We start from the raw sequence: 25,580 nt of genomic DNA, 5'->3' as shown, positions 1-25,580 counted from the left end.
GGCTGACTGCAAAAAGGGCGAACTTTGCCTCTCCTTCCCTCTCACTCACCATTTCTTCTTCCGCTGCTAACCTCTAGCCATAGGAAATGAAACCAACGAGATGCTTTTGTCTTGCGATATATTAATGTCTGTCTCGCGAATTACACATTATTGATCTTTCAAGTTCATATATATATATATATTTTTTTGTTTTTTGAAAAATGTAATAATTCTCCTAAAATTAAAAAAAAATTGTTACTGTATTATAATAATTATTTATTTTAATTAGTACAATTTTAAATAATAATAATAATAATAATAATAATAAAATAAAAATAAAACCTAATAATAGTAAAAGTAATATTAGTAATTACCGATCATTTGAATTTAATATAACTTTCCTTCATATACGAACTTGGGATCAATTTCTATTTTATTTTAAACGTTTCGTCGACAAACAATACAATACTATATATGTATATACAGAAAGGCAACTATAGTAATACATGTTATAGAAAACGAACTCGATATTGTGTAAAGGAAGATCATTTTGTCAGAAAAGAAGATCAAAGGTTACTGAGAAATGAATTCTTCTTTCGTAATATGACTCCGAAGCTTAACAAACAACTATAAAGGTGTACTAAAAAAGTCGTATATCTTTTGCTTCGATTTTAACAGATAAAATATTGTCTTATATTATTATTTTATGTAGAACAAAAATATTTTTATATAAACAAGTTGTAAATTCAGATGTTCATTACCATTAACCTTTTTGCTTTCTCTTAAAGATCAGCAAAAAAAATTTGCTTCCTCGTGGAGAATGCATTAACATTGAAATAAACATACAGAAATAATATAACAATAATATAAACATTTGAGTACCTATACATTTGAGTTAAATTTAAAGAATTAATGGAAGTTGAAAAATCAAAAATTCATATTTTAACCGAAATTTCTAAATATTAATGAAAAATAAATATATAATTTATAATTATTTACAATTATATTGATTCGTTTTAATGCAAGGTACACAATTATTTTCTATTTAAACTTGAATTTAAATAAATACAAAATTTTTCAGCTAAAATGTGTATTTTCTATTTTTTAACTTTCATTAATTTATTAAATTTACCTCAAATGTAAATTTTATATATACCAATCGATTCGTTTTCATGTAAGGAATACAATTATTTCATCTATAAACTTAAATTTAAATAATCACAAAATTTTATTCTTATTCTCTTGCAATTTAGGTTTAATTGGTAGGGTTTTTTTTTTAGAGGTAATATGTTTTGTTTGAAGGTAAAAAAATAATACAGACATAATGTTTAATTTTATTTGACTATGTAAGGGATTTTTTAATTTTCCAGGAAAACATTCTATCTAAAAAAATGGAATAAAATTAATTGTTCTTATTCTCTTGCAATTTAGGTTCAATTGGTAGGGTTTTTTCAAGGTACTATGTGATGTTTTAAAGTAAAAAAATAATAGAGACATGCTGATTAATTTTATTTGAATTTGTAAGGAATTCTTTCTTTTTCCAGGAAAACATTCTATTCAAAAAAATGGAATAAAATTGATTATTCTTAGTCTACTGCAATTTAGGTTCAATTGGTAGGTTTTTTTTGAAGGTATTACGTGTTGTTTTAAGGTAAAAAAATAATAGACACATGCTGATTAATTTTATTTGAATTTGTAAGGAATTTTTTCATTTTCCAGGAAAACATTCTATTCAAAAAAATGGAATAAAATTGATTATTCTCAGTCTACTGCAATTTAGGTTCAATTGGTAGGTTTTTTTTGAAGGTATTACGTGTTGTTTGAAAGTAAAAAAATTATAGAGACATGCTGATAAATTTTATTTGAATTTGTAAGGAATTTATTCATTTTCCAGGAAAACATTCTATCTAAAAAAAATGGAATAAAATTGATTGTTCTTATTCTCTTGCAATTTAGGTTCAATTGGTAGGGTTTTTTGAAGGTACTATGTGATGTTTTAAGGTAAAAAAATAATGGAGACATGCTGTTTAATTTTATTTGACTTTGTAAGTGATTTTTTCATTTTCCAGGAAAACATTCTATCCACAGTACAAGTAGTAGTACAAGTAAATATTTAGTTGGACGGGTTTGCAAATTTTGTTAGTAATACAAGTAAATATTTAGTCAGACATTTTTTGATTTGACCTTCAAACGACCTTGAATGACCTTGACTTGACCTTCAAATGACCTTGAATGACCTTCAAATGACATTGAACGACCTTGAATTAACCTTGACCTTGAGTCATACTTTTAAAACACTTCTAAATTTTTTCAGTGGTTCGAATAAATATTTAGCCAGACATTCTAAATGTTTGAAATTTTCTCAGTAGTATAAATAAGTTATAGCAGTAGTACAAGAAAATATTTTGTTAGACACGTTCTTTCTAAAAAAAATCGAATAAAATAGATTATTCTTATTCTCTTACAATTTAGGTTCAATTGGTAGTTTTTTTTTTTTTAAGGTAATTTGTGTTGTTTGAAGGTAAAAAAATAATAGCGACATGCTGTTTAATTTTATTTTTATATTTTCCTTTTTTAAAAAATCTTTTTTACCATTAGTCAGTAAGGTAAATTTCTGTGTCGGTAATTTTTACATTTTTTATTTTTCAAAAAATCTGTTTTACCATCCTGTTAATTTTTTAACCATCCATATATATATATTTTTTAGTTAATTTTTTTTTTAAATCATTAAAAAAATAAATTTTTAATTTTTATTTTATATATTTGACATTATGGTTACAAGCCAAAGTCTATATACTAATTAAATGAAAAGGTTTACTATTATTAATAAAATATTTGCTTGTAATTATAATTTAGTCAGAATTAGCTTTATTCAATAAAATCTGCATAATTGGGGAAATTAATTTGCCTCTCTGTGTATAAATATAGATTGATATCATACATTGACATGTGTATAACTTATCTCAACATATCAAATATGTATCATTAATATTTGATTTTATTTGTATTATTTTAGAATAATTTTAAATTATATTTCAAGTATATTTAAATTATTTTTAAATAATTTAAAAAAAATTTTTAATATTTGAAAAATTTTTCATTTTATTTAAATTTACATTATTTAAATTTTTAATTAGTAACTTCAAGGTATTAAATATGACAAATTGGATCATTATAATAATATTTGGAATCGAATTATGATTTGCTATTGATATGAATTTATTTCAATTTGATATCTTTAAATTAACAGCATATAATGTTTAATTATTTTCTATTGGGTAAAATTAATATTCGAAATTCATAGAACATCACTTTCAATCTTGTAAAGAATCACTCAAATAATTTTCTTGTCCCTATAATATCTTCCGCTTAGAGCACATTCTTTCTGAATTGTATATATTACACGAGAAACTCGTCCCCTCATCAATCGTGTGTGTGTCAAAATTCTATTTTATTTTTTTTCGGAGATAAAAAGGGATTTTACGCGCAGATAATCAAAAATCGACTTCATTCACAATCATTTTTCTTTTCTTTGTTTTTTTTTTTGGAAGTCACGTGACTCGAATTTAACATTTAACGTTCGGCAATAGGGGATTTAAGGGTCAGTGGGGAAATAAATTTCAAGAAAGACTGAGAGAAGGAAGAATATTCATTTCTATATGAAGTAAGAGTTTTGGGATTACTGAGAGAAAGAAAAAAAAAAAATACTCTACGCGAAGAAAGAGAGATGAGAATAGTAGTCAAGCAGGAGAGGCCGCTTTTGAAAATTAAGTGGTAGCAGTCGAGATATGTCAGGCGAGTTTTATTAAGCGGCATAAAAAAGATATTTGTAGTCCAACTGAGAAGGGACCATCTTGGTATACATATATGTATATATGAAGCAAAGCATGAGTTGTGGGAGGGAGAAAGTAAATGGAGACGGAAAGGGAAAAGGGTGGTTGTAGAGATATGAATTTATTATTAAGGACCGCCTAAGGGCTAAAGGCTCCCTGTTTCTTGATATCTGGCTTTATTCTACAGTCTCCTGTATCCTCATCCATATCAAACTTCATCTTCTTTTTTTTTCTTCCTTTTTAGCGTATTCCTCTGTTAACTTTTTTTTTTCTCTCTCTCTCTCTTTTTTTTCTTTTTAGGGACAACGTTTGACGTTTTCATGTTGAACACGAAAATATTACATCATTGTTAATGTTCTTTTTATGTTTTTCTTATATATTTTTATCCGTTTCATTTTCAATTTTCAATTTTTTTTCCAAGACAATTTTTGCAAAATCAGTAATTAATTAATACAAATAATATAATTAATATTATTAATTATTAATTATTAATAAGCAAAAATGTAACCGATAATTCAAAATATTAAATAAATATTAATTAAAAGAAGTAAAAAAACTTTCTCTCTTCACAATCAGTGATAAAAGCACTGTCAATTAAAAATAAGTGGGGCGTTGAAATCATTGATGATTTTTAAAAGGGTTGTAAATATTTAACAATGTTGCTTATATAAAATTTACAATGTATACGATTTAACTGTATACATCCCAAAAACTCGTAAAGAGAAACTTTATAGTTCATCACAAAGCTTATTAAATAAGCATCTTGATGAAGAGTTTGATGAAGCTTTTAGCTTAATACACAATTTTGTAAGTTATTAAATCTTTGAGGTTTATTTAAAAACATATTTCAAAACTTCTATTTTAATTTATTAATCATGCAGTTAAAAATATAGATTTCAAATTTATAACTTGATAAGTATTTCAATAAATTATTAGAGATGTTTCGCAAATAAAAATAGGATAATTAGAAAACAATGAAACTTTTTTTAATTAGAAAAAAATATTGTGCGGGCTGAAGGAAAAATTTCTTTTCTTGAATTCTGTATTTTTTTTTTTTTTTTTTCTTCACTTTTCTTCACAAATCTTGTTACACAAGTATTCAAACAGTATACAGTTGAAAATCAAGAGTTATGTCTTCTCCGCAAAAGCTCGTACTAAATCACGCGAAAAACGCCCTTTATATTTCTTTTGCATCTACAATAGTATACGAAGAGATCCGGTCGTCCTCTTAATCTGAACTTTACGAGAATAAATCTTTTACTTCGCCTCCGACTAATGAGATTGGTCTCTTCTCTTTCGAATTGAGATGTCTTCACATAAGCCAGACATACAATTTACAATATCAAAAACCAATATTATATTCACAGAAAATTAAAAGGTATTAAAAAAAAGCTAGATTAAAATAATAAGCATTCCCTTATGAAAATTCCTTATAAGAAAATAATGTTATGAAATGTTTTCAGTATAATTTTTTTTGTATAATATTTTCACGATTATAGGTAATTTATTATAAGAAATTTATTATAAAATTTTTTTTTCACAAATAATTATAAAAATATAATTATTAGAGACTAATTAAATCATTACAATTTTATAATTATGTAAATGTAATTATAGAAAATAAAATTTTTCACGTGCAAAAATTAAAATATTATAAAATTAAAATTATAAACATTTAATTACAGAAATTAATTAATTTTGTATTTTATTGATAACTATATATAGTTTTGTAATTTTGTATTTTACTGATAACTATATATATAGTTATCGAATATAAAATTAATTAATTTCTGTAATTAAATTTTTATAATTTTAATTTTATAATATTTTAATTTTTGCACGTGAAAAATTTTATTTTCTATAATTACATTTACATAATTATAAAATTGTAATGATTTCATTACAGAGTCTCTATTTTTATAATTATATTTGTGAAAAAAAATTTTATAATGAATTTCTTATAATAAATTACCCATAATCGCGAAAATATTATACAAAAAAAATTATACTGAAAACATTTCATAACATTATTTTCTTATAAGGAATTTTCATAAGGGGTTGCAGCTTATTTTAATGCCTTAATAATTTTCAGTGATTTTTTCTGCTTTTTTTTGGAAATAGTCACACAACGAAAAAAAAAAAATATTTATTTGATAGAGTCAAGTAATCGATTATTTGAATCAAATAAATTTTTTTCTGTATATTTGAAAAAAGAAAATATGTGGATTTAATTTTTGAATCAAGGGAAGGAGAGATTTTTTCGAGATTACTTTTTTTGTTTTTTTTTATACAATCTCATTGCGAGTAATATATATTAATCTTGATTTGTGTTCTTCAACATTTTTATGCAATATTTATTCTCTCTAGGTATGTAATAAATTTTACTTAAAAAACTGAAAAAAGAAATTTTGTCCACATCTGTTGTCTTTTGTGCTTTCATTGTTATTCCTTAAGCTTTTGAAGAATTTCTGATGTTAGAAGATGAATTTTGGACTTTTTTTTTTCTTAAAAAAAAAAGAATAGTTTTTCTTTACATCAAAACTTTTTCATAACATTCCATATTTTAATTTCTATTCCTCTTCTTATATTTATCAATTTTTTTTTTTTTTTTGCAAAATAATAAAAAAAATGAATTTTAATATTTATTTGGTTAACAGTCTTGAAACTCGCGTAAAGTTAATATATTACTGAACTTTCCCACGTTGAAGTACATACCGTGAAGTTTGATAGAGTTTATATTTCAAGAAGGTTGCAAAACTTGAACTTGGTAGGTATATATAGGTGAATGTAAAGATCTCAGGGAACTTGGATTAGTGATATAGTGAATTTTTCAATATAATCCCTGGTACGACGACAGGTCGACGTCGAACTTTTTTTTTTTTTTTTTTTTTTTTTTTCTCTCTCTTTTCTTAAAAACTCTGTTGCTTTAATTATGAATTGATCAGAGTTTCACAGCTTGCGAGACATAATGAGTGCTTCTCTCGTTGACGTGCGCCACTTCTTTTTTATAGCTTTGGCTCGTGCTCTTTTGGCTTTGGTGGTTTGAGGGTGTAAAAATTTTAATAGTCACCCGCTTTAAAAGAATCTCTTCAAAAAAAAAAAAAAAAAAAGTAGAAAAAGTAGAAAAAGAAAACTTTAACCAAAGAAGAAAATCTCCAAGGTCTATTCTTAAAACTTTTTCAGTCTTCAATGTGTAATAAAAGAGCGAAACTTGCAATATTGTGTGATAAATAATTTATTAAAGCACAAAGTACGCGGTACGTTTACATTGGATTTCGTTTGACTTTCTACAAAGTGGGTTTTTCATTCGACATATATATATATATATATATAAATTTTAAACAATTTTAAATTTCTGTTGAATTTTAAAAAATACAAAAGGTCGTTATTTGCTTTTCAGGCAATCAAGGGTTTTTATTAAATTTTTATAAGAGAGCATTTCCGCTTTAACGGTTTTTTTTTAAGAAAAAGAAAGTTTCCCGCACACTCAAAAAAAAATTCGTTTGAAGCAACCAAATTTTGGTTAAATCAACAAAATAAATGCATTGATATACAGTTAACCAAATTGCATAAACCAAACGTTTATTTAGCTCAATCAATTTTTTTCTTTGTTCAATTTTATTAAAATAAACCAAACAGTTATTTAGATTAAATAAATATTTATTTGAATTTAACAAATTTTGGTTTGAACTAACCAAAAAATTGGGTAAATATAAAAAAAGGTACATTTGGTTCAAACATATATTTCAAACATGACTTTTTAATTCAATTCTCTTTTTCTACATATCGGAATTTTGAATTTCAAGTTATCAATAAAAATTACATATAATAATCGTGAATATCTTTCGTTCATTCTGTCCACACCTGAAGTTAGTATTTGTTATAGGTCTTTTGTTTTTTTTAAATGTATTGTTTGACATTATTTCGTGTTGGTTATAATTTTTCAATGTTTTTTTGGCATTGTTTCGATAATTAATTTTGAATAAAAATTTTAAAAAATAATTGAATTTTATTTCATTTTAAATTGAAAACTTGGTAAATAATTAAATTTAAATTGAAAATTTTGAAAATAATTTAATCTTAGTTGATTGAAAATTTTGATAATAATTAATTTTGACTCGAAATTTTGGAAAATAATAAAATTTTAATTGAAATTTTGGATAATAATTTAATTCAAGTTGATTTTGGATTAAAATTTCGGGTAATAATTGAATTTTAATTGAAATTTTCGATAATAATTTAATTTAAGTTCATTTTTAATTGAAAATTTAGATAATTAATTTTGAATAAAAATTTTAAAAAATAATTGAATTTTATTTCATTTTAAATTGAAAACTTGGTAAATAATTGAATTTTAAATTGAAAATTTTGAAAATAATTTAATCTTAGTTGATTGAAAATTTTGATAATAATTAATTTTGACTCGAAATTTTGGAAAATAATAAAATTTTAATTGAAATTTTGAATAATAATTTAATTCAAGTTGATTTTGGATTAAAATTTCGGGTAATAATTGAATTTTAATTGAAATTTTCGATAATAATTTAATTTAAGTTCATTTTTAATTGAAAATTTCGATAATTAATTTTGAATAAAAATTTTAAAAAATAATTGAATTTTATTTCATTTTAAATTGAAAACTTGGTAAATAATTGAATTTTAAATTGAAAATTTTGAAAATAATTTAATCTTAGTTGATTGAAAATTTTGATAATAATTAATTTTGACTCGAAATTTTGGAAAATAATAAAATTTTAATTGAAATTTTGGATAATAATTTAATTCAAGTTGATTTTGGATTAAAATTTCGGGTAATAATTGAATTTTAATTGAAATTTTCGATAATACTTTAATTTAAGTTCATTTTTAATTGAAAATTTCGATAATTAATTTTGAATAAAAATTTTAAAAAATAATTGAATTTTATTTCATTTTAAATTGAAAACTTGGTAAATAATTAAATTTAAATTGAAAATTTTGAAAATAATTTAATCTTAGTTGATTGAAAATTTTGATAATAATTAATTTTGACTCGAAATTTTGGAAAATAATTGAATTTTAATTGAAATTTTGGATAATAATTTAATTTAAGTTGATGTTGAATTAAAATTTCGGGTAATATTTGAATTTTATTTAATTTTAAATTGAAAATTTGGTAAATAATTGAATTTTAAATTGAAAATTTGGAAAATAATTCAATTTTATATATAATTTAATAACATATAATAATAATTTTCATTATTATCATTTAATATGAAATAATATTCTAATAAATTTAAATTATTATTGATAATATTAATCTTTAATTTCTTTATAACAAACAATTAAATACTCAATTTGGCGCGCTTGCGCGCGTTTAATATTGCTAGTAATTTTATTCATATTGTTGAGGAATACTTTCACGTAAAAATACTTTTTTGAATGAAAAAAAAAAAAATTATATTCTCTGCACGTACGTCTCTTGTAGAATTGAAAGAAATTTGAAAAATTTAGAAAAAAAATTAGAAATATAAAATATTTGCCAAATGGTCAACCAAATATCAAAAGAGGCAAAGTTAGGGATGACTATATCAATGCCAAGAAATTTTTTCCAACAGTTGACGACAGGTATATATATATACGATATCTTGGATATATTGGAACAAGATCAAGAAAAGAGGATTTGGAAAAAGAAGGCACACACGACGTTGGGCGCATTAATTTAAGAGAGACACATTTGCCCTCTCTCTCTCTCTCTCTCTGTACATACAGAGAAAGAGTAGCCTCAGCCTTCTTGAGGAATGACTTTTTCGAATCGACTTTTCTGCCAGAGCGAAGAAGTTTGGCAATTTCCTGGGGCTAATCTCGCGGTCGGTCAGCATTGAGATGCTGTGGGGGCTACTTGTCGGGTGGTGAATTCAAGAGAGAGAGAGAGAGAGAGAGAGAGAGAGAGAGAGAGAGAGAGAGAGAGAGAGAGAGAGAGAGAGAGAGAGAGAGAGAGAGAGAGAGAGAGAGAGAGAGAGAGAGAGAGAGAGAGAGAGAGAGAGAGAGAGAGAGAGAGAGAGAGAGAGAGAGAGAGAGAGAGAGAGAGAGAGAGAGAGAGAGAGAGAGAGAGAGAGAGAGAGAGAGAGAGAGAGAGAGAGAGAGAGAGAGAGAGAGAGAGAGAGAGAGAGAGAGAGAGAGAGAGAGAGAGAGGGTGGAACGAAGAATCCACCGACCACGAACGCCGGGTGGTCCCATGAATTATACAAGCTACCACTCGTGCAAGAAGAAGAAGAAGAAGAAAGAGGACAAGTTCCTGGAAAAGGGAAACGGTGATGCGTGCCAGAAGTAAAAAAAAATAAAACTGCCTCGGAGATACGACTGGCCTGTCTGAACGTGCGAATTTGCTTCTGAATACATATATTCAGATATGAATATACAGGTATCTCTCTCTCTCTCTCCCGAAGAAATGAAGTTCGAAAAGAGGTTCGTGAAACGCATGCTTTGCCTTCATGATTCGATGGGACATTGCAAAATGTCAGTTCAAAAGAAGAATATCGTGTATGAAATCGCATAAAAGAGATGAAAATACGAAGATAGTGCGGCTAGCTATAAGGTCTGATTTTGGTAACAGGTTTCGATTTAAAAAAAAAAAACCTTATTTCTCCACACACCTGATATATCCTTTATTTCTTTTCACAAAAACCAATTTTTCCAAAATCTATTCAAAATGCCCTCAATACAATTTTTTTTTTTTTCACTAGAAATTTAAAAATAAATAATAAAATGCCCTCAATTTTAGAAATTTAAAAAAAAAAATAATAATTTTAACAATTGAATTATTTTAATAACTAAATCGACAGTATATTTGTTGGCTATCACACGGGAATTTTGTTATAAATTATATACAAAATAATTGTTTGAAATAATTTTACTCAAACGCATTAATTATATAATTCAAACTCAATTAATTCAATGAACATTTATTTAATTTCACACCAGATTGCATTTGATATTTTCATATAAATCCCGCTGTTCTTGGCTGAATGCGAAAAGAAATGCTTTATGTATGTGCATAAAAGATATATAGAGAACAAAATACATAATGTTTCTATATGTGTTGAAATTTATTCAACTATAAAAGCAGAAACAGAAAATATCTACAATAACAAAAAAAAAATAAGAGAAATTATTTCGCAAAAAAAAAAGAAATAAAATAAATATTTTTTTTAATAAATATTTTTTTAAATAAATAAATTTTTTGAAAAGTAATTTTAATTCTAAATGAAGAGGTATCATCTGCTGACAACGTTATACTATCATACAGTGAATATGTACTGAATTTTACAACGTGTGTATTAAGTGCCATTCACATGTCTACTATTATTGCGCATTCTCTGCATATGTTACGTACAGCAAACCATATATATATATACATTTTCTATCTGTTTCTATCCCCCTTTTGAAAATATACTGTTGGTTATCGTGTGAACGTTGCCCATATGATATCTGTTTGGTTGTAACATTCGAACCAAAATCCATTTCCGACAAAAGCATATGAATTCAAAATCCGTTTCGAACTTTTACCACAAAAACACTCATAACTCTTTCCGCAAAAAAAAAAAAAAGTGGGAAAAAAAAAAAAAACAGAATTGATGTAGATTCATTTAATAATGCGTGTCTCGTGTTATATTTGAAACAAAAATCAAAAATATGAATGAAATTGAGAGACTTTTTTTGTTCGGTGGAAAAATATAGCCAAGAGCATTTATTTCGTATTTTCGTTACTTTACAACTTTTACAAAATTTATTATTGAAAAAAATTATTTAGAAACATTTAATCTAAATAAATTTTTCTATAAAGAAATTATGAAAAAGAAAAAAGAAATTTTATTAATTTCCAAAATTAGAATAATTGAAAATAAATTAAATTTTTTTTCACGAATTCAATATATAACGATATAATAACAGTTATCCGAATAGTGACTTTCAATAGATCCAATAATCCCTTCTATTCGACGTAGGGACGATATATGAAAAAAAAGGTAGATTGACATGCAACTGCAATATCACTAAATTACCCTGTCAATGTCACTTTTCAAAAACATTAATCCTGATTTCTCCGTAAAATAAAATCAAGATTTGACAATTTAATTTTTAATTTTCAATATATATATATATGGTGCGCAATATTGAAATTATATAACATAATATCTTCATCAATATTTTTTCAAACTAAAGTGAAATACTCTTCAAAGGATTTTTTTTTTCAGAAAAAAAGTAAACTACAAAAAATATATAATAAAAAGTATATTAAAAGCCGCAAAGACTGATAGATGAAATTTTTATTTCACACAAAAATAAATAAAATCGATAAAAGAAACGAGAAAGCAGAAGTTCTTGAGAGAAATTAAAGTATATTTAAAAAACATATTTTTATATATAGATATAGATATATATATATATATATTTCCCTTGGGGTTCTGTACTTATACTTTGAGAAAAATAAAGTTTAATCAGAGTATAAAGAGTGAGTTCTCTTTTTCAACTTTAGACACGAACACGTTGGCCTTGTGATTTCAACTTTAACAAACCCTTAGATTAAAACTCCTTCAGTTGAAAAGAATAATCTTTATTCGGTTCACGCGAGGGGTGCTGCGAAAACTCTTGGCTTATATCCAATCCCCATACGAGATATGAGTAAATAATAAGTTTTTTTTTTTTAAATCTTTTGCTTTTTAGTCTTCAATCATTTTTCGATGAATAAATTTTTTTTACTTTTTTGAAAAATAGTATTTTTTTTTTTTTTGGTTTTTGTTAAAAAAAATGTAGATATAAAACATATTTTTTTCTATTATACAAATTATAAAAGTTTTGCCTACCAACGGTTGCTAAGGCCATTTTTTACCTAGCAACGGTTGCTAAGACCATTTTTTACCTACCAACGGTTGCTAAGGCCATTTTTACCTAACAACGGTTGCTAAGGCCATTTTTACCTAGCAACGGTTGCTAAGGCCATTTTTTACCTAGCAACGGTTGCTACGAACATTTTTTTTACCTAGCAACGATTGCTAAAACCATTTTATACCTAGCAACGGTTGCTAAGGCCATTTCTTACCTAGCAACGGTTGCTAAAGCCATTTTTTACCTAGCAACGGTTGCTACGAACATTTTTTTTACCTACCAACGGTTGCTAAGGCCATTTTTACCTAGCAACGGTTGCTAAGGCCATTTTTTACCTAGCAACGGTTGCTACGAACATTTTTTTTGAATAGCAACAGTTGCTAAGGCCATTTTTCACCTACTAACGATTGCTAAGGCCAATTTTGTACCTAGCAACGGTTGCTAACACCATTTTATACCTAGCAACGGTTGCTAAGGCCATTTTTTACCTAGCAACGGTTGCTAATACCATTTTTTACCTAGAAACGGTTGCTAAGGACATTTTTCACCTACTAACGATTGCTAAGGCCATTTTTACCTAGCAACGGTTGCTAAGACCATTTTTTACCTAGCAACGGTTGCTACGAACATTTTTTTACCTAGCAACGGTTGCTAAGGCCATTTTTTACCTAGCAACGGTTGCTACGAACATTTTTTTACCTAGCAACGGTTGCTAAAGCCATTTTTTACCTAGCAACGGTTGCTACGAAATTTTTTTTTTACCTAGCAACGGTTGCTAAGAATATTTTTTACTGCTTTTATTAAAACAAAATAATTTAATGATTAAAAAACAATAGCGCGCGAAAGTCTCGTATTACATAAAAATTTCATTGATGAAATTCGATAAAGGGTTGAGACAAAAAGAGGTTTTTAAATGACACTTTAGCATCGTCATAAGTGTAATGTATTATATAAAGGAAAAACAAAAGGGTAAGAAAAGAGAGGGGGGGGGAAAGAGTAAGAGAGCCGCTGACGTGCTGTAAGATTGATTGGAGTCACGAGATGGAAAATTAACGGTCTAGCTTGGGTGGTCCATAAGTGGGAGGGAGAAAGGGGGTTGAAGAACGATGGAAAGAGTGTGACAGCCTCCGCATACTAATTTTTACTTTTTTTTTCTCCCCTTTTTTTTCTCTCTCTCTCTCTCTCTACCCCCTCTTTAGTTGAGCAAGCTGTACTTCCCTTTTTTAAAAAGCCTTAACACCACTTCTCTGTCCATCGATATCGGCCATTTAGTTCTAAAGCTTTTCTATCCTAACCGGGACTCAACGTATCCGATCCTGTCAAGGTTAACCCCATTCAAATCACGTTTATCTCTTTCCACCTTTTTTTTCCCCTTTTCATTTCCTCATCGACTCTCTTTTTTTTTTTTACTTTTGAAATTTTTATATTAATTCTCTTAAACTTTCATCGTTTAATTATTTTAGAAATCAATTTAATATTTTGAATGTTTTTTTTTTGGTAAAAATAAAATTAAAAGCAATTTTTACTTTTTAATATAAAAAAATGGTTTTTTTTTTCTAAATGGAAATTAAAGATTGAAAAATATTTACAAATTGTTGAAATATACGACTGCGGCGATATCGTGTATGAAACGAGAATCTATTACTATCTACAAATATACAAATTCCACGAGAGGTTCCGGATGAAATCGTTAGCACAAAGTAATCAGATCTCTGCAGATATGATGGAATTTGTTTGTCCAATAACTTGCTAAATTCAATTTCAAAACCAAAGGATCTTAATCTATTCACCAAACAAAATGGCTCATGAGAGTTTCCTCAGAGGAAATTGAAATTAACGTTAGATCTCATACTCATATCTATATATGAGGGAAGACCATTCAATGGTCACTATATCAATTTTATCAATAATGTTGAACAAATCGTATATTTTAATTATGTCGACATTTTTTTGCTAGATCACGATAATTTTTTTTGTATTTTATAGAAAACGGAATTATTCAAAAAATGATTCCAGTTAACTATGAGCGAAAAAGTTATTTTCAAATACGTGTTAATTTAGAATATATCTCAACACACTGTTAATCCACTAAGAGAGTGCGAGAGCTTGTAACAAAGGACCCGTTATCTAGAACATTCGATTGGAAATTCAAATCTGTACTACAGATTGGTCGATTTAGCATCGCCTCTCCAATCAGTCGCTCGGTTTCACAGCATATAGGAGTCTCTTCCGACGGATTAGAGGTTCTCCGCACTTCGTTTTCCTTTCATTCTCTCAATTATCGAATGTCGTCTTTTTTTTTTTTACCTATTTTTTAAATGCACGAAATTTTCCAAAGCATTCAAATCACCAATTCCAAGACTTCATTAAATCAATTCGCTAATTTCATTCAATTATTCAACCTTCAAATTTCACAATCGTTTGATCTCACAGTTTTTGAAATTCAAGTATCATTTATTCCCTCAATTTATATTCCTCAGGTTTTTGTTTAAAAAAAAAAAAAAAATGAGGCGCACGAAGGAGAAATTTTTTTTTTCCCTTAAAAAAATATATATAATTTGTAATTTTTAAGTTAGGCGCAAAGTATATATTTATGCGATTAATTTCTTGACTCGCGCCGCCAGTGAGGAAACTCTGTCTCTCTCTCTTTCTCTCTTGCAATATAGCTGGAGCCAATCATCAATCAGCCACACAAAGTTAAATGGTCGGGACAACGGGTTTTAATATCTCTCAGGGAGAAATAAAAGTTGGTGCGATAAATCAAAAGTCAAAAGTCACTGGCTAACTCACTTTACTCGCTCTCTGTCTCTTTCTCTCGAGCTGCCACTCAACCAAGAGCAAAATGGCAACTGCGAATCTCTTCACATACTCTCTCTCTCTCTCTCGCTCTCTTTCTCTCTCTCTCTTTGCCTTTTCTCTCTCAATTTTCCTTCTTTTCTTTTTCCTCTTCGAATCGACACTTTTCTCTCTAATGTCTCTCACTTCCTTCGGCAAGTTACAAAAGTGATAAATGAATTTTCTATTCGTCTCTATTTTTATATATAACTATATATATATATATATACAGCTCGACCACATTGCTCTTGAAATCGGATAATCTTCCCCGTAATAATCCCGTTGAGTGGCTCGATTATCGGAGACGGCCATATCCAATCGATTCACGAATGCAGTCAATTTGCACCATAGCGCGATTCACAGGGTACTTAACTATTTATCTGTAATTTAGAATTTTTAATTTTTGCATAAAACTCTTTTTTTAATCATAAAACAACCGCCTATGTTTAACTCAATAGAATTAAGGGGTTACACGAGTCAAAAAGGCAAAAAAAATGGATGTCTTCTTATCAGGTAACTTTTACTACCATGGTAATGGTTGTCATGGAAACGGTTCTTATGGCAACAGTTACTATGGCGTTACTATGGTTACTATGGTACTAGTTATTGTAGTATTAGTTACTATGGCAGAAGTTACTATGGCAATATAGTTACTATGGCAAAAGTTACTATGGTTACAGTTACTATGGCAGAAGTTACTATGGCAAAAAGTACTTACTATGGCAAAAGTTACTATGGCATAAGTTACTATGGCAAAAGTTACTATGGTTACAGTTACTATGGCAGAAGTTACTATGGCAGAAGTTACTATGGCAGAAGTTACTATGGTAAAAGTTACTTACTATGGCAAAAGTTAGTTACTATGGCTAAAGTTACTTACTATGGCAAAAGTTACTATGGCAGAAGTTACTATGGTTACAGTTACTATGGCAGAAGTTACTATGGCAAAAGTTACTTACTATGGCAAAAGTTACTATGGCTAAAGTTACTTACTATGGCAAAAGTTACTATGGCATAAGTTACTATGGCAAAAGTTACTATGGCAAAAGTTACTATGGCCACAGTTACTTACTATGGCAAAAGTTACTATGGCTAAAGTTACTTACTATGGCAACAGTTACTATGGCAGAAGTTACTATGGCAGAAGTTACTATGGCAGAAGTTACTATGGCAAAAGTTAGTTACTATGGCAAAAGTTACTATGGCTAAAGTTACTTACTATGGCAAAAGTTATTATGGCAGACGTTACTATGGTTACAGTTACTATGGCAACAGTTAGTTACTTTGATAACAGTTGTCATGATAACGGCACGCCAAAGCAAAACTATAAGGCATTTCGGTCCTAAGCCACAAAACCCTAAAAAAGAAAAAAAAAAATTTTTTTTTGACCCATGTAACTCCTTTATTAAGTTAATTGATAGATATAATTTTTATGATAAAATAAAATATAATTGTTTATGTAATTGTTTTTATAGATATAAACCATTCAAATTTACAATTAAGAAAATTATTCTATAACCATTAAATAAATTGAGCTAAAATGAATGAAGTAATTAGTAAATGCAAATTTAATGAATTTTACAGTGTGATGATATTTATATTTATAATATATTTGCATTTCAAATACCTATATAAAATAATAATAAATAATTCATATATAAATATATAATTTTAGATGCTAAAAGCGCATCTTTATATTATTATATTCATCACATCTTAAAAATTAAAGCATTTTAAGATTTCAATAAATTTAAAAATTCACGAAAATTATATTTTTACTATCTGTAAATAAATAACAAGATTTCGTGAAATTCATCTTTATTTTGTATGAATTTTTATAAGAAAATAAAAAATTTGTTAAAAAAAACTCAACTGAAAAAATGTCGAGTCATGGTCAAATTGGAGAAATCTGGTGGGTTGAGTAATGAAGTACGTCGGCGTGCTTTCGATCGTTTAATAGGGCAAACGTGGGTTGACGGATGTGGATAAATGTTGAAATTAGGAATAATTATTCCAGTATATTTATGGGCTCACGTGGCAAATGTACTAGTTTTACTACAGATATATATGTATATATACTGAATAAAATATGATATCCAGTTAGAGGGTGGTCCAGAAAATCGTGCAGACCAACCACGTACTTTTTGATCGCTATAAATGCCTTTCAGAGACTATAAAGTTAGTAACAGGTGACGCGCAATTCGTATATATAAAATCACATTTTCCACACAGATAAGAGAGTTTAACAGAAAGTTTAATTAAAAATAAAACTTAGGTATTTCTTTTGTTACAGAGTCACCACCTCCAAGTACCAGTCCAAGTCCGCCCACTACTGACCTTTCAAAAAAAGGTAAGATCAAACTTATAGTTTAGAAACTCAATTCTATTTATTAATAACGAGTATTAAAACAATACTTTTGTCATTTTTTTTTTTTTTTGATTGAAAAAAAATATTGAAGTATTTTTTTAATTGACGATAAATTAATGTGGTCACCTTCATTAAAGATTGACCAGGTATATGAGACAATTTGAGACTCATTATCATCCGTTAAACCCTATATCAACTATCACTATCCTTACCTGAAATCTGCGCATGTGCCAATAATTTACTGAAGATACGATAATGACGTTGTGGAATGATCTTTAACCCTTTCCATGTAACCTTAAAGTGTCTATCTGCACACTATCTGAAAAAAAAGAATTATATAGTTTTAGCCAATCTTGTTCTCAAAAATTCAGTCTGGAATTCTAAATTTGTTATTTACTTTTATTGGTATTGACAAGGGATTGTGAAAATATATATACGGGAATCCTTTTGGCATGTAATTTTTCACAATAGAAACTTTTTTAAATATTCAATAGGCGATATTGAGATTTTTTTCTTTTTTAAAATATCTTTTATAACAATATTAAAAATCAATGCATGCAAATGTATTTTGATCTTAAAAGTACTAAAGTGTCTCTCAAGATGCCTACTTTTTACAAATTTTTTATTTTAAAAGGACTAAATAAATTATTTAATGTTGTGTTGTAACAAAGGAGAAGTTTTTTTTTCAACATTTTTTTTTTTTTTTTTATTATTAAAATTAATTTCTTTTATGTTTCAGAATGGGAGGTTCTTACAGAAATGAATAATTCTGTTTATGGAAATCCCAGCTCGTTGACAATTCAAAATGATAAAAAGAAAGGTAAGTTTAAGATTATATTTTCATTGTTCTGTGGCACAATATTATATATTTTAAAATAATTACTTATGAAATAATTATTTAATCATATAAGTTATATATTAATTAACCGCATATATATAAAGTTGTACTATATATATAAAATATCCGATTTTTTAATTCTATGTTAATTTAATAGACATTTTATTTTAAATTGTAAAACAGACAAGGTAAAATTAAATTTTTTTTTTATGTGACGTTCTAGTTAACAGATTTCAAATTTATAAATTCTTAATTAACTTTTCTCGAAATACGCATTACTGAATTATTAATTAAAAAATTAATTTTAATAAAAATTATGAATACGATGAAATTTTTTTAATTAATAATAAAAATTGTTTAAACAGTGAATTTAATTCGCGAAATTCGGTCACGGAATTCGTTAAATTTTGTTGCGGAATTCGCGAAATTTGATCACGATATTCGCAAAAAGATTATTAATTCCACATAGTGTTTTATTTATGACATTAAAAGAAATGAATATTGAGCCAAAAAATATTGCACAAAAAGTTTATAATCAATGCGATGATACATGTTTTCATTATTGAGGTTTTGTTGATAAAACAATTGGTTTCATTTTGAGTTATTGATTTAACAAGGTTTACACTGCATTATTCCACGTAATAATTGGACGAATCACATGTATTTCAAAGCATTAGTATTATTGAACATGAAATTTTGCATAATTAAAAAGTTCCTTCATTATTATTCTATATCATGTACTGAACAATTCAGTCAGAATTATTAACAATTAATGATAACAAAGGAATTTTTTTTTTTTGCTTCTATTTATTCTTTCAATTTATAAGCTAAATAATTTACTTGTCTGTAAAATTGTAAAAAAAAAAATTTTTAATTAGTACCTAATACTTTTTTTTTAATTAGATTGGTTGGGGTAACCATTTTTGAGGTGACTATTTTCAGTTAGTAAACTATGCTACTGCTAATTTATTAGTTGTGGTTACTATTTTTATTTGGCATAACTATTTTATTAGTTGGTTTAACTAATTTGTTGGAATAACTATTTAAATAGTTACCTTACTAACGAAATGGTTAGGCTAACTAACTAAATGGTAACAGTAACTATAAATTAGCAAAAATATTCTTACTAACGAAATGGTAATTTATGCAAAAAGTTAGTGATTTAAATTTAGAGAAGAATTTTATTCATAATTTTAAAGAAATTTAAGGCAATTAAAAAATCTTAAAGTTAAGGGAAAAAGACAGGCATGCAGAGACGAAATAGATAGAAAAAGAGAGAAAAGGAAGAGTTTGTGATGAGAAGAGGAAGAAGAGAGAGAGAGAGAGAGAAGAGAAGTGTACAAGCTTGTTCATAACTGAACCCACGACCAGAGAGATTTTGTTCAAGAGGGGTTGTAACATCAATATTTCATATATGCTAACAACCAGAACTAATAATGCTTCAGCAAGGAAGACCCAAGAATAATATCGCAGCTTCCGTATTTCCACATTCTCTTACTCCCTCTTTCTCTATATGATTTTATCTTCTCATCTCGCTCTCCTTTATACCTTCCTCTTCACCAAGTAAGTTATACTCAAATGAAAGGAAACAGATTTAAGTGATTCGTTTTTTTTTCTAATCAATTACATTCCCTTTACTAAATTACAGAATATTTGCTTTTGATTTGTAAATCAGTATTAAAATTTTTATATGTAAGTCAACAAATAATTCTTTTCGGATCATTCTCGAATCAATTCGATTCTCTCTAAATCTGAATTAGTAAAAAATTAACTAATTCATTTAGTAAATTAAATTTCAACTAATGAATTAGTTATTTTTGGAAGTTTTACTAATAAAATAGTAAAAAATTAGTATTTGAACATTACTAATTTAAAATAGTAATCAAATTAACTAATTCTATTAGTTATTACACCCGAGTTACTAATTGAATTAGTCAGTTGAACGTAACCACTATTATTTTTATAACGTATGTCATCTTCCATGGGTTTTTTAAAAATATTTTTTTGTGTTTTTAGTATTATGTGAAACTATAGCTTGTACTCTATTCAAAATACTTTGTTTGATGCTTAAAATACTACTTTTGAAAGCATTTATTATTTTTAAATTATTGTTCTGTTTTTTTGAAGTATTATGTAATACTATAGCTTGTACTATGTTCAATATATTTTGTTTGGTGCTTTAAATATTACTTTTAAAATTATTTATTTTTCAAAAAAATTTTTTGATATAAACTAACCGTTAAAATTTTTTTATTAATTTTATTTCACCAAAAGTAACTATGTATGTGTATCTAAACTGTCTTTAAGTAAATTAATAAATTACTATAAAGTGAAAATTTTAATAAAATCTTTACTCAAAAAAAAAAAAATCGGAAATAATATATCAAATGAACCACCAGAACGTAAAAAATTTTATATGAATTTTGCCAATATTATGCAATTTAACCCATGAAAACTGACTTTTAAAAATAAAATATTTTTTATACAATCATGAAGAAACTATACATGCGAAAAATTTTATCTTTGAAACTCGACTTTTCAAATTTAAAATTTTAGTATGAATAAGTTGATAAATTTTTATTGATTATTTACGATTTGGCGGTAAAATTGTATAATGACTAATGAATTAGTAAACAATTAGTAGTTTTAACTAATCAATTAGTAATTTGCGCCCCCGGGAGCCGCATTAAAAAGTTACTAATTGAATTAGTTAAACCAAAATAACTATTTGAATTAGTAAATTTTTACTAATTATTAGTGACTCACTTTTTGCTTTTTGAATTAGTAAGATTCTACTATTAATTAGTTATTTTTAACTAATTCAGATTTAGAGAGTTGATTTGGAATATTTTTAGAATTCCGGAAAGAATTTTTCATTGAGTTATACATTTAGATTCGGATAAAATAACTGAAACGGATACAAATTGAGGAATTTTGAAAAATACAATTTTGTATTTTGTACCAAAACAAATTTTGGTAGTTTTAGAGGAATTTTTAAAGGTTTTCTTTGTCATTTTATTGAAAGGGAAAAGTGTGTGTGTGTGTAGCGCCAAGAGAGAAAGCCTCGACAACGTGGCGGTAAGTCGGTGGAATGGCTTATGTTTCTGAGGTCGAGGCACGCTGAGGGTTGAGGTTTGTAATTGGCGCAACATCTGCGGTCTGTGGGGTGGCATTAATGTTTACTCCCCGCGCCACCAACGCCCTTATATACAGATATAACCCTACAATAGGTACTATATTCACGTTTAACCACAACGATGGGAATATCTCAACACCCATGTATATGATCATGTGAGAATGTCTTTGTCCTAAACGTCTCTACTACTTAAGAGGATGGTCCTTACCCTTCTCTCTCTCTCTCTCTCTCTCTCTCTCTCTCTCTCTCTCTCCATATAGTTACAAAACTCATTTGCATTAACTTTCCCCAAATTGTTAATATAATAACATTTTATGTCAATTTTAATAAACGCCTGTAAAATTTATTATTTTAATATTTAATTAGTAGAAAAAAAAATTGAACTAAATTAAAACTTTTTATTCAAGTAAATATTTTTTTCCGTGTATTAAATTTTTAACTATGAGAGAAAAGATTACCATTTTTAGTAATGCTACTAATTAGTTGTTACTAGTTTTATTTGGTATAACTATTTTATTAGTTGGTTTAACTAGAAAAAAGCTGGTGTAATTTTTGTTGCGGGTAATTTTCTCCAATGCTAAAACCCATAAGATTTAACCCACAATTAGGCTAAAATTTGTTGCGTGTTATTTTGATTTTATTTTTCCTGTGTAGTTTGTTGGAATAAAAATTTAGTTACCTTACGAAATGGTTAGGCTGACTAACTAAATGGTAACAGTAACTATAAATTAGCAAAAAAAAAATACTTTTACTAACGAAATCGCAAATTGCCCTACCAGGGCCCTAGTAGGGAATGAAACGCTACTCCTGATCAGGGCGATCACAAAATGTGAATTTCCTAATCAGGGCCACATCAGGCGCGGTGTTTCATTCCCTAATAAGGCAGCCTGATCTGGCCCCGATCTGGGCCCTGGCAAAATTTCTGCACGGGATGTTTTTATGAAATTTGCTGCTCGAATTATTGATAACTTTAAAACAAATATTTTTGAACACTGATGTAAAAAAAATATTTCTCGATGTACAAACAAAAGTGAGAAAATTGTATAACATTTAAAAAAAAAAATCTTGTGTAAATATAGCAAAAATACATATTTCATGTAAAAAAAAAAAATTTGTTTCCGATAAAAGAAAACTTGTTTTCGAGAGTTGAAATTTGTTTTTTTTTTAAATAAACGCGTTTCTAGAGAATATAAAGGTGTTTTATTTAATTCCGCGCGAGGGTGCAAAATGAATGTCTTGGCACAATTGGCTATTTTGGTAAGGTAATTGGTGATCGTGGAGGTACTCAGTGCCATGAAATTTGTGCATTCCCGTGTGCGTTTGGCTAGGTATGCAATGAAGGGTGGAAGCTGTATACCAGGAATTGATAGGGCAGACAGACATATGCAAATCTTGGGTAAACATTAGCAGTGACAATGTTCTGTGGCACGACGAGCGGGCATTGCAACCATCGACCTCTCTCTCTCTCTCTCTGTACCATCCAAGAGAGAGTACATCACACATGCAAACGCTTCCCTATACATGTGTATATGTACGCATAGTTGCCCCTTGTTCGAACAGAGGGAACATCTTTGCAATATGGTATATACGCGGCTAAACTCCCGGATTCGACCTATACACAATTTCTGAAGCCTTCGCGCGAATATGTGCCATATTCATCATAGTGGCACGCGACTACCCCAATTCTATTATAGTCATTCAATATGTTACCTGTCTTCTTACTGAATTCAATTTCAAAATATTTCATCAAATTTTAAATTATTAGAAAATACTTTTGCCATCAAATATTATAAATAAATATATATAATTAAAAATTATTAATATCCCGTGTGTAGAAATTTCCCTACCAGGGCCCTAGTTGGTAATGAAACACCACACCTGATCAGGGACAGATCCGAGCCATGACAAAATTTCTACACGTGATATTAATTCCCGTGCAGAAATTAATCAACCTGGCCCTGACCTAGTTGAAACAAGGAACCCGACCGGGGCCAAACCAGCCCTCGATTTTAATCGGATTGTAGTAGGGCGCTGTGGCCCCGATCGGGTTCCCTGTTTCAGCACCGAAAAAAAAATCCTCTTGTTTCAAGAGGATTCCTCTTATTTCAATGCATATTTTCCTCTAGTATATACTGCAATAGGATGTCCTCTAGGTTTAAGAGGATTGTCCTCTATGTAAAATTATTCCTCTTAATTTAAAAGGATACTCTTATTTTAAGAGGAAAATATCATCATAATAAGAAGTCTGAAATAATAAAAATGCAATCATCTAATTTGTATGTCATAGATATAATCTATAAAATTAAAAGGAATAAAATTTGTTATTCCATGATTTACAACTATTTGAGTATATAAATAAATTGAAATTGATTTTAATTTTTTTGAATAAATCAACTCTATTTTTTTAATAATATTTTTATGCGCAAAACATATAATTCATTAAATTTGAAAATTTATTTAAAATAAATTTTAAATAAAATTAAAATAAATAAAAATCGTAATAAAATAAAATTTTAAATAGCATAACCTCAAAATTTTTTTGATTTTTTTAAAAATTACTTTTAAAAATTTCATTTACCTTCAAAAATAGGCACGTATTGTGTAAGTTGTATAACTCTATCAAGATATTTAAAAGATTATTATCCATTTTGTTTAATTCCTCTTTTTTCACACAGAAACTAAAACTTTTTTACGCACGATATGCGATTTATGACGCAATCATCTTTGCGAAAGAGCGACTTTCTATGGAAAATCCTCTTAGAATTTAGAGGAATATTCTTAAACATAGAAGATTATTCTAAATTCTAAGAGTATTATTTTTATTCTAAAAAGATTATTCTGAATATAAGAGGAATGCCCTAGAATAGTCTTTTTGTTTCTGTTTCTTTTTCTCTCTTTCTCTCTTTCTCTCTCTCTTCTCTGTTTCTCTCTTTTTGTTACTCTTGTTTTAAGAATAAAATTCAAGAGGATTCTGTAAGCAGAATTTTCCTCTGAATACAAGAATATTTTAGAAATTTTTTTTATTTTTATTTTGGCCCCTGCCAGGGCCCTTTCAAAATTTCTGCACGGGTTAATTTAAAGTTTTCTAAATAAATATTATTTGTTATAAATAAATATTAATAAAAAAAAAATTTACATAAAAATTGTAACAAACAAATATACTAGAATAAATTATGACATATCAGAAGGTAACTTTATTCTAAATGTAAATAAAAAAAGTTTACACGGAAAAGATAACTTCATTCTAATTTTTTGGAGGGGAAAATGTCTACTGTAACAATAAATTTATTTTCAACCGCGATGCTTTAAAAGCCTAAAAAAAAATATGTGAGATAAATTATTTTGTATTCTTTGACCGCGCAAACTTTTTAAAATAACTTTTAATATTTTTAACTATTTCTAATTTTTTCTTTCTATATGTTTATTGAACTTTTATAACAATAAAAATTTCTGAAAGAAAAATCAAGATATACACACTGCTTTATGTATAGATAATGATGAAAATTATTCACTGGAAAGATTAAGTGCAATATATACTGAATCAAAGTGGAGAATTTACATTTGTAAACTCGTTTGTGATTAAGTTTCTAACTGAAAGTCCATTGAAACTTGATTGAAATTCATCTTCATTGCATATTACGGTTATATATATATATATATATATATATATATATATATGGAATAGAATCTCGCCAATTATTCTAAAAAGCATCTCTACAGAATTTA

General features: G+C 27.4%; 1 protein-coding gene and 1 long non-coding RNA gene across 4 annotated transcripts in view; one reads left to right on the top strand and one right to left on the bottom strand.

Moving 5' to 3' along the window:
* The window catches only part of LOC127277076 (uncharacterized), a 98,148-nt gene that overhangs the window by 49,042 nt on the left and 23,526 nt on the right, over positions 1–25,580 (bottom strand). The window contains exon 3 of the long non-coding RNA XR_007842317.1: positions 18,093–18,199. This is a non-coding gene — a long non-coding RNA (uncharacterized LOC127277076). The remainder of the gene's footprint in view (positions 1–18,092; positions 18,200–25,580) is intronic.
* Positions 1–25,580, top strand: part of LOC127277058 (lachesin-like) — a 218,843-nt gene that overhangs the window by 180,741 nt on the left and 12,522 nt on the right. For all 3 annotated transcript variants that reach the window (XM_051297888.1, XM_051297883.1, XM_051297875.1), the window contains 2 exons: positions 17,806–17,862; positions 18,620–18,700. In XM_051297888.1, coding sequence (XP_051153845.1) covers positions 17,806–17,862; positions 18,620–18,700 — 138 coding nt within the window. The remainder of the gene's footprint in view (positions 1–17,805; positions 17,863–18,619; positions 18,701–25,580) is intronic.

This window comes from Leptopilina boulardi, unplaced genomic scaffold, assembly GCF_019393585.1.
Source record: "Leptopilina boulardi isolate dan_hultmark-lab unplaced genomic scaffold, ZJU_Lbou_2.1 LbouV2_110, whole genome shotgun sequence".
Classification (NCBI taxonomy): domain Eukaryota; kingdom Metazoa; phylum Arthropoda; class Insecta; order Hymenoptera; family Figitidae; genus Leptopilina; species Leptopilina boulardi.
This window is presented reverse-complemented; position numbering and strand designations above follow the sequence as displayed.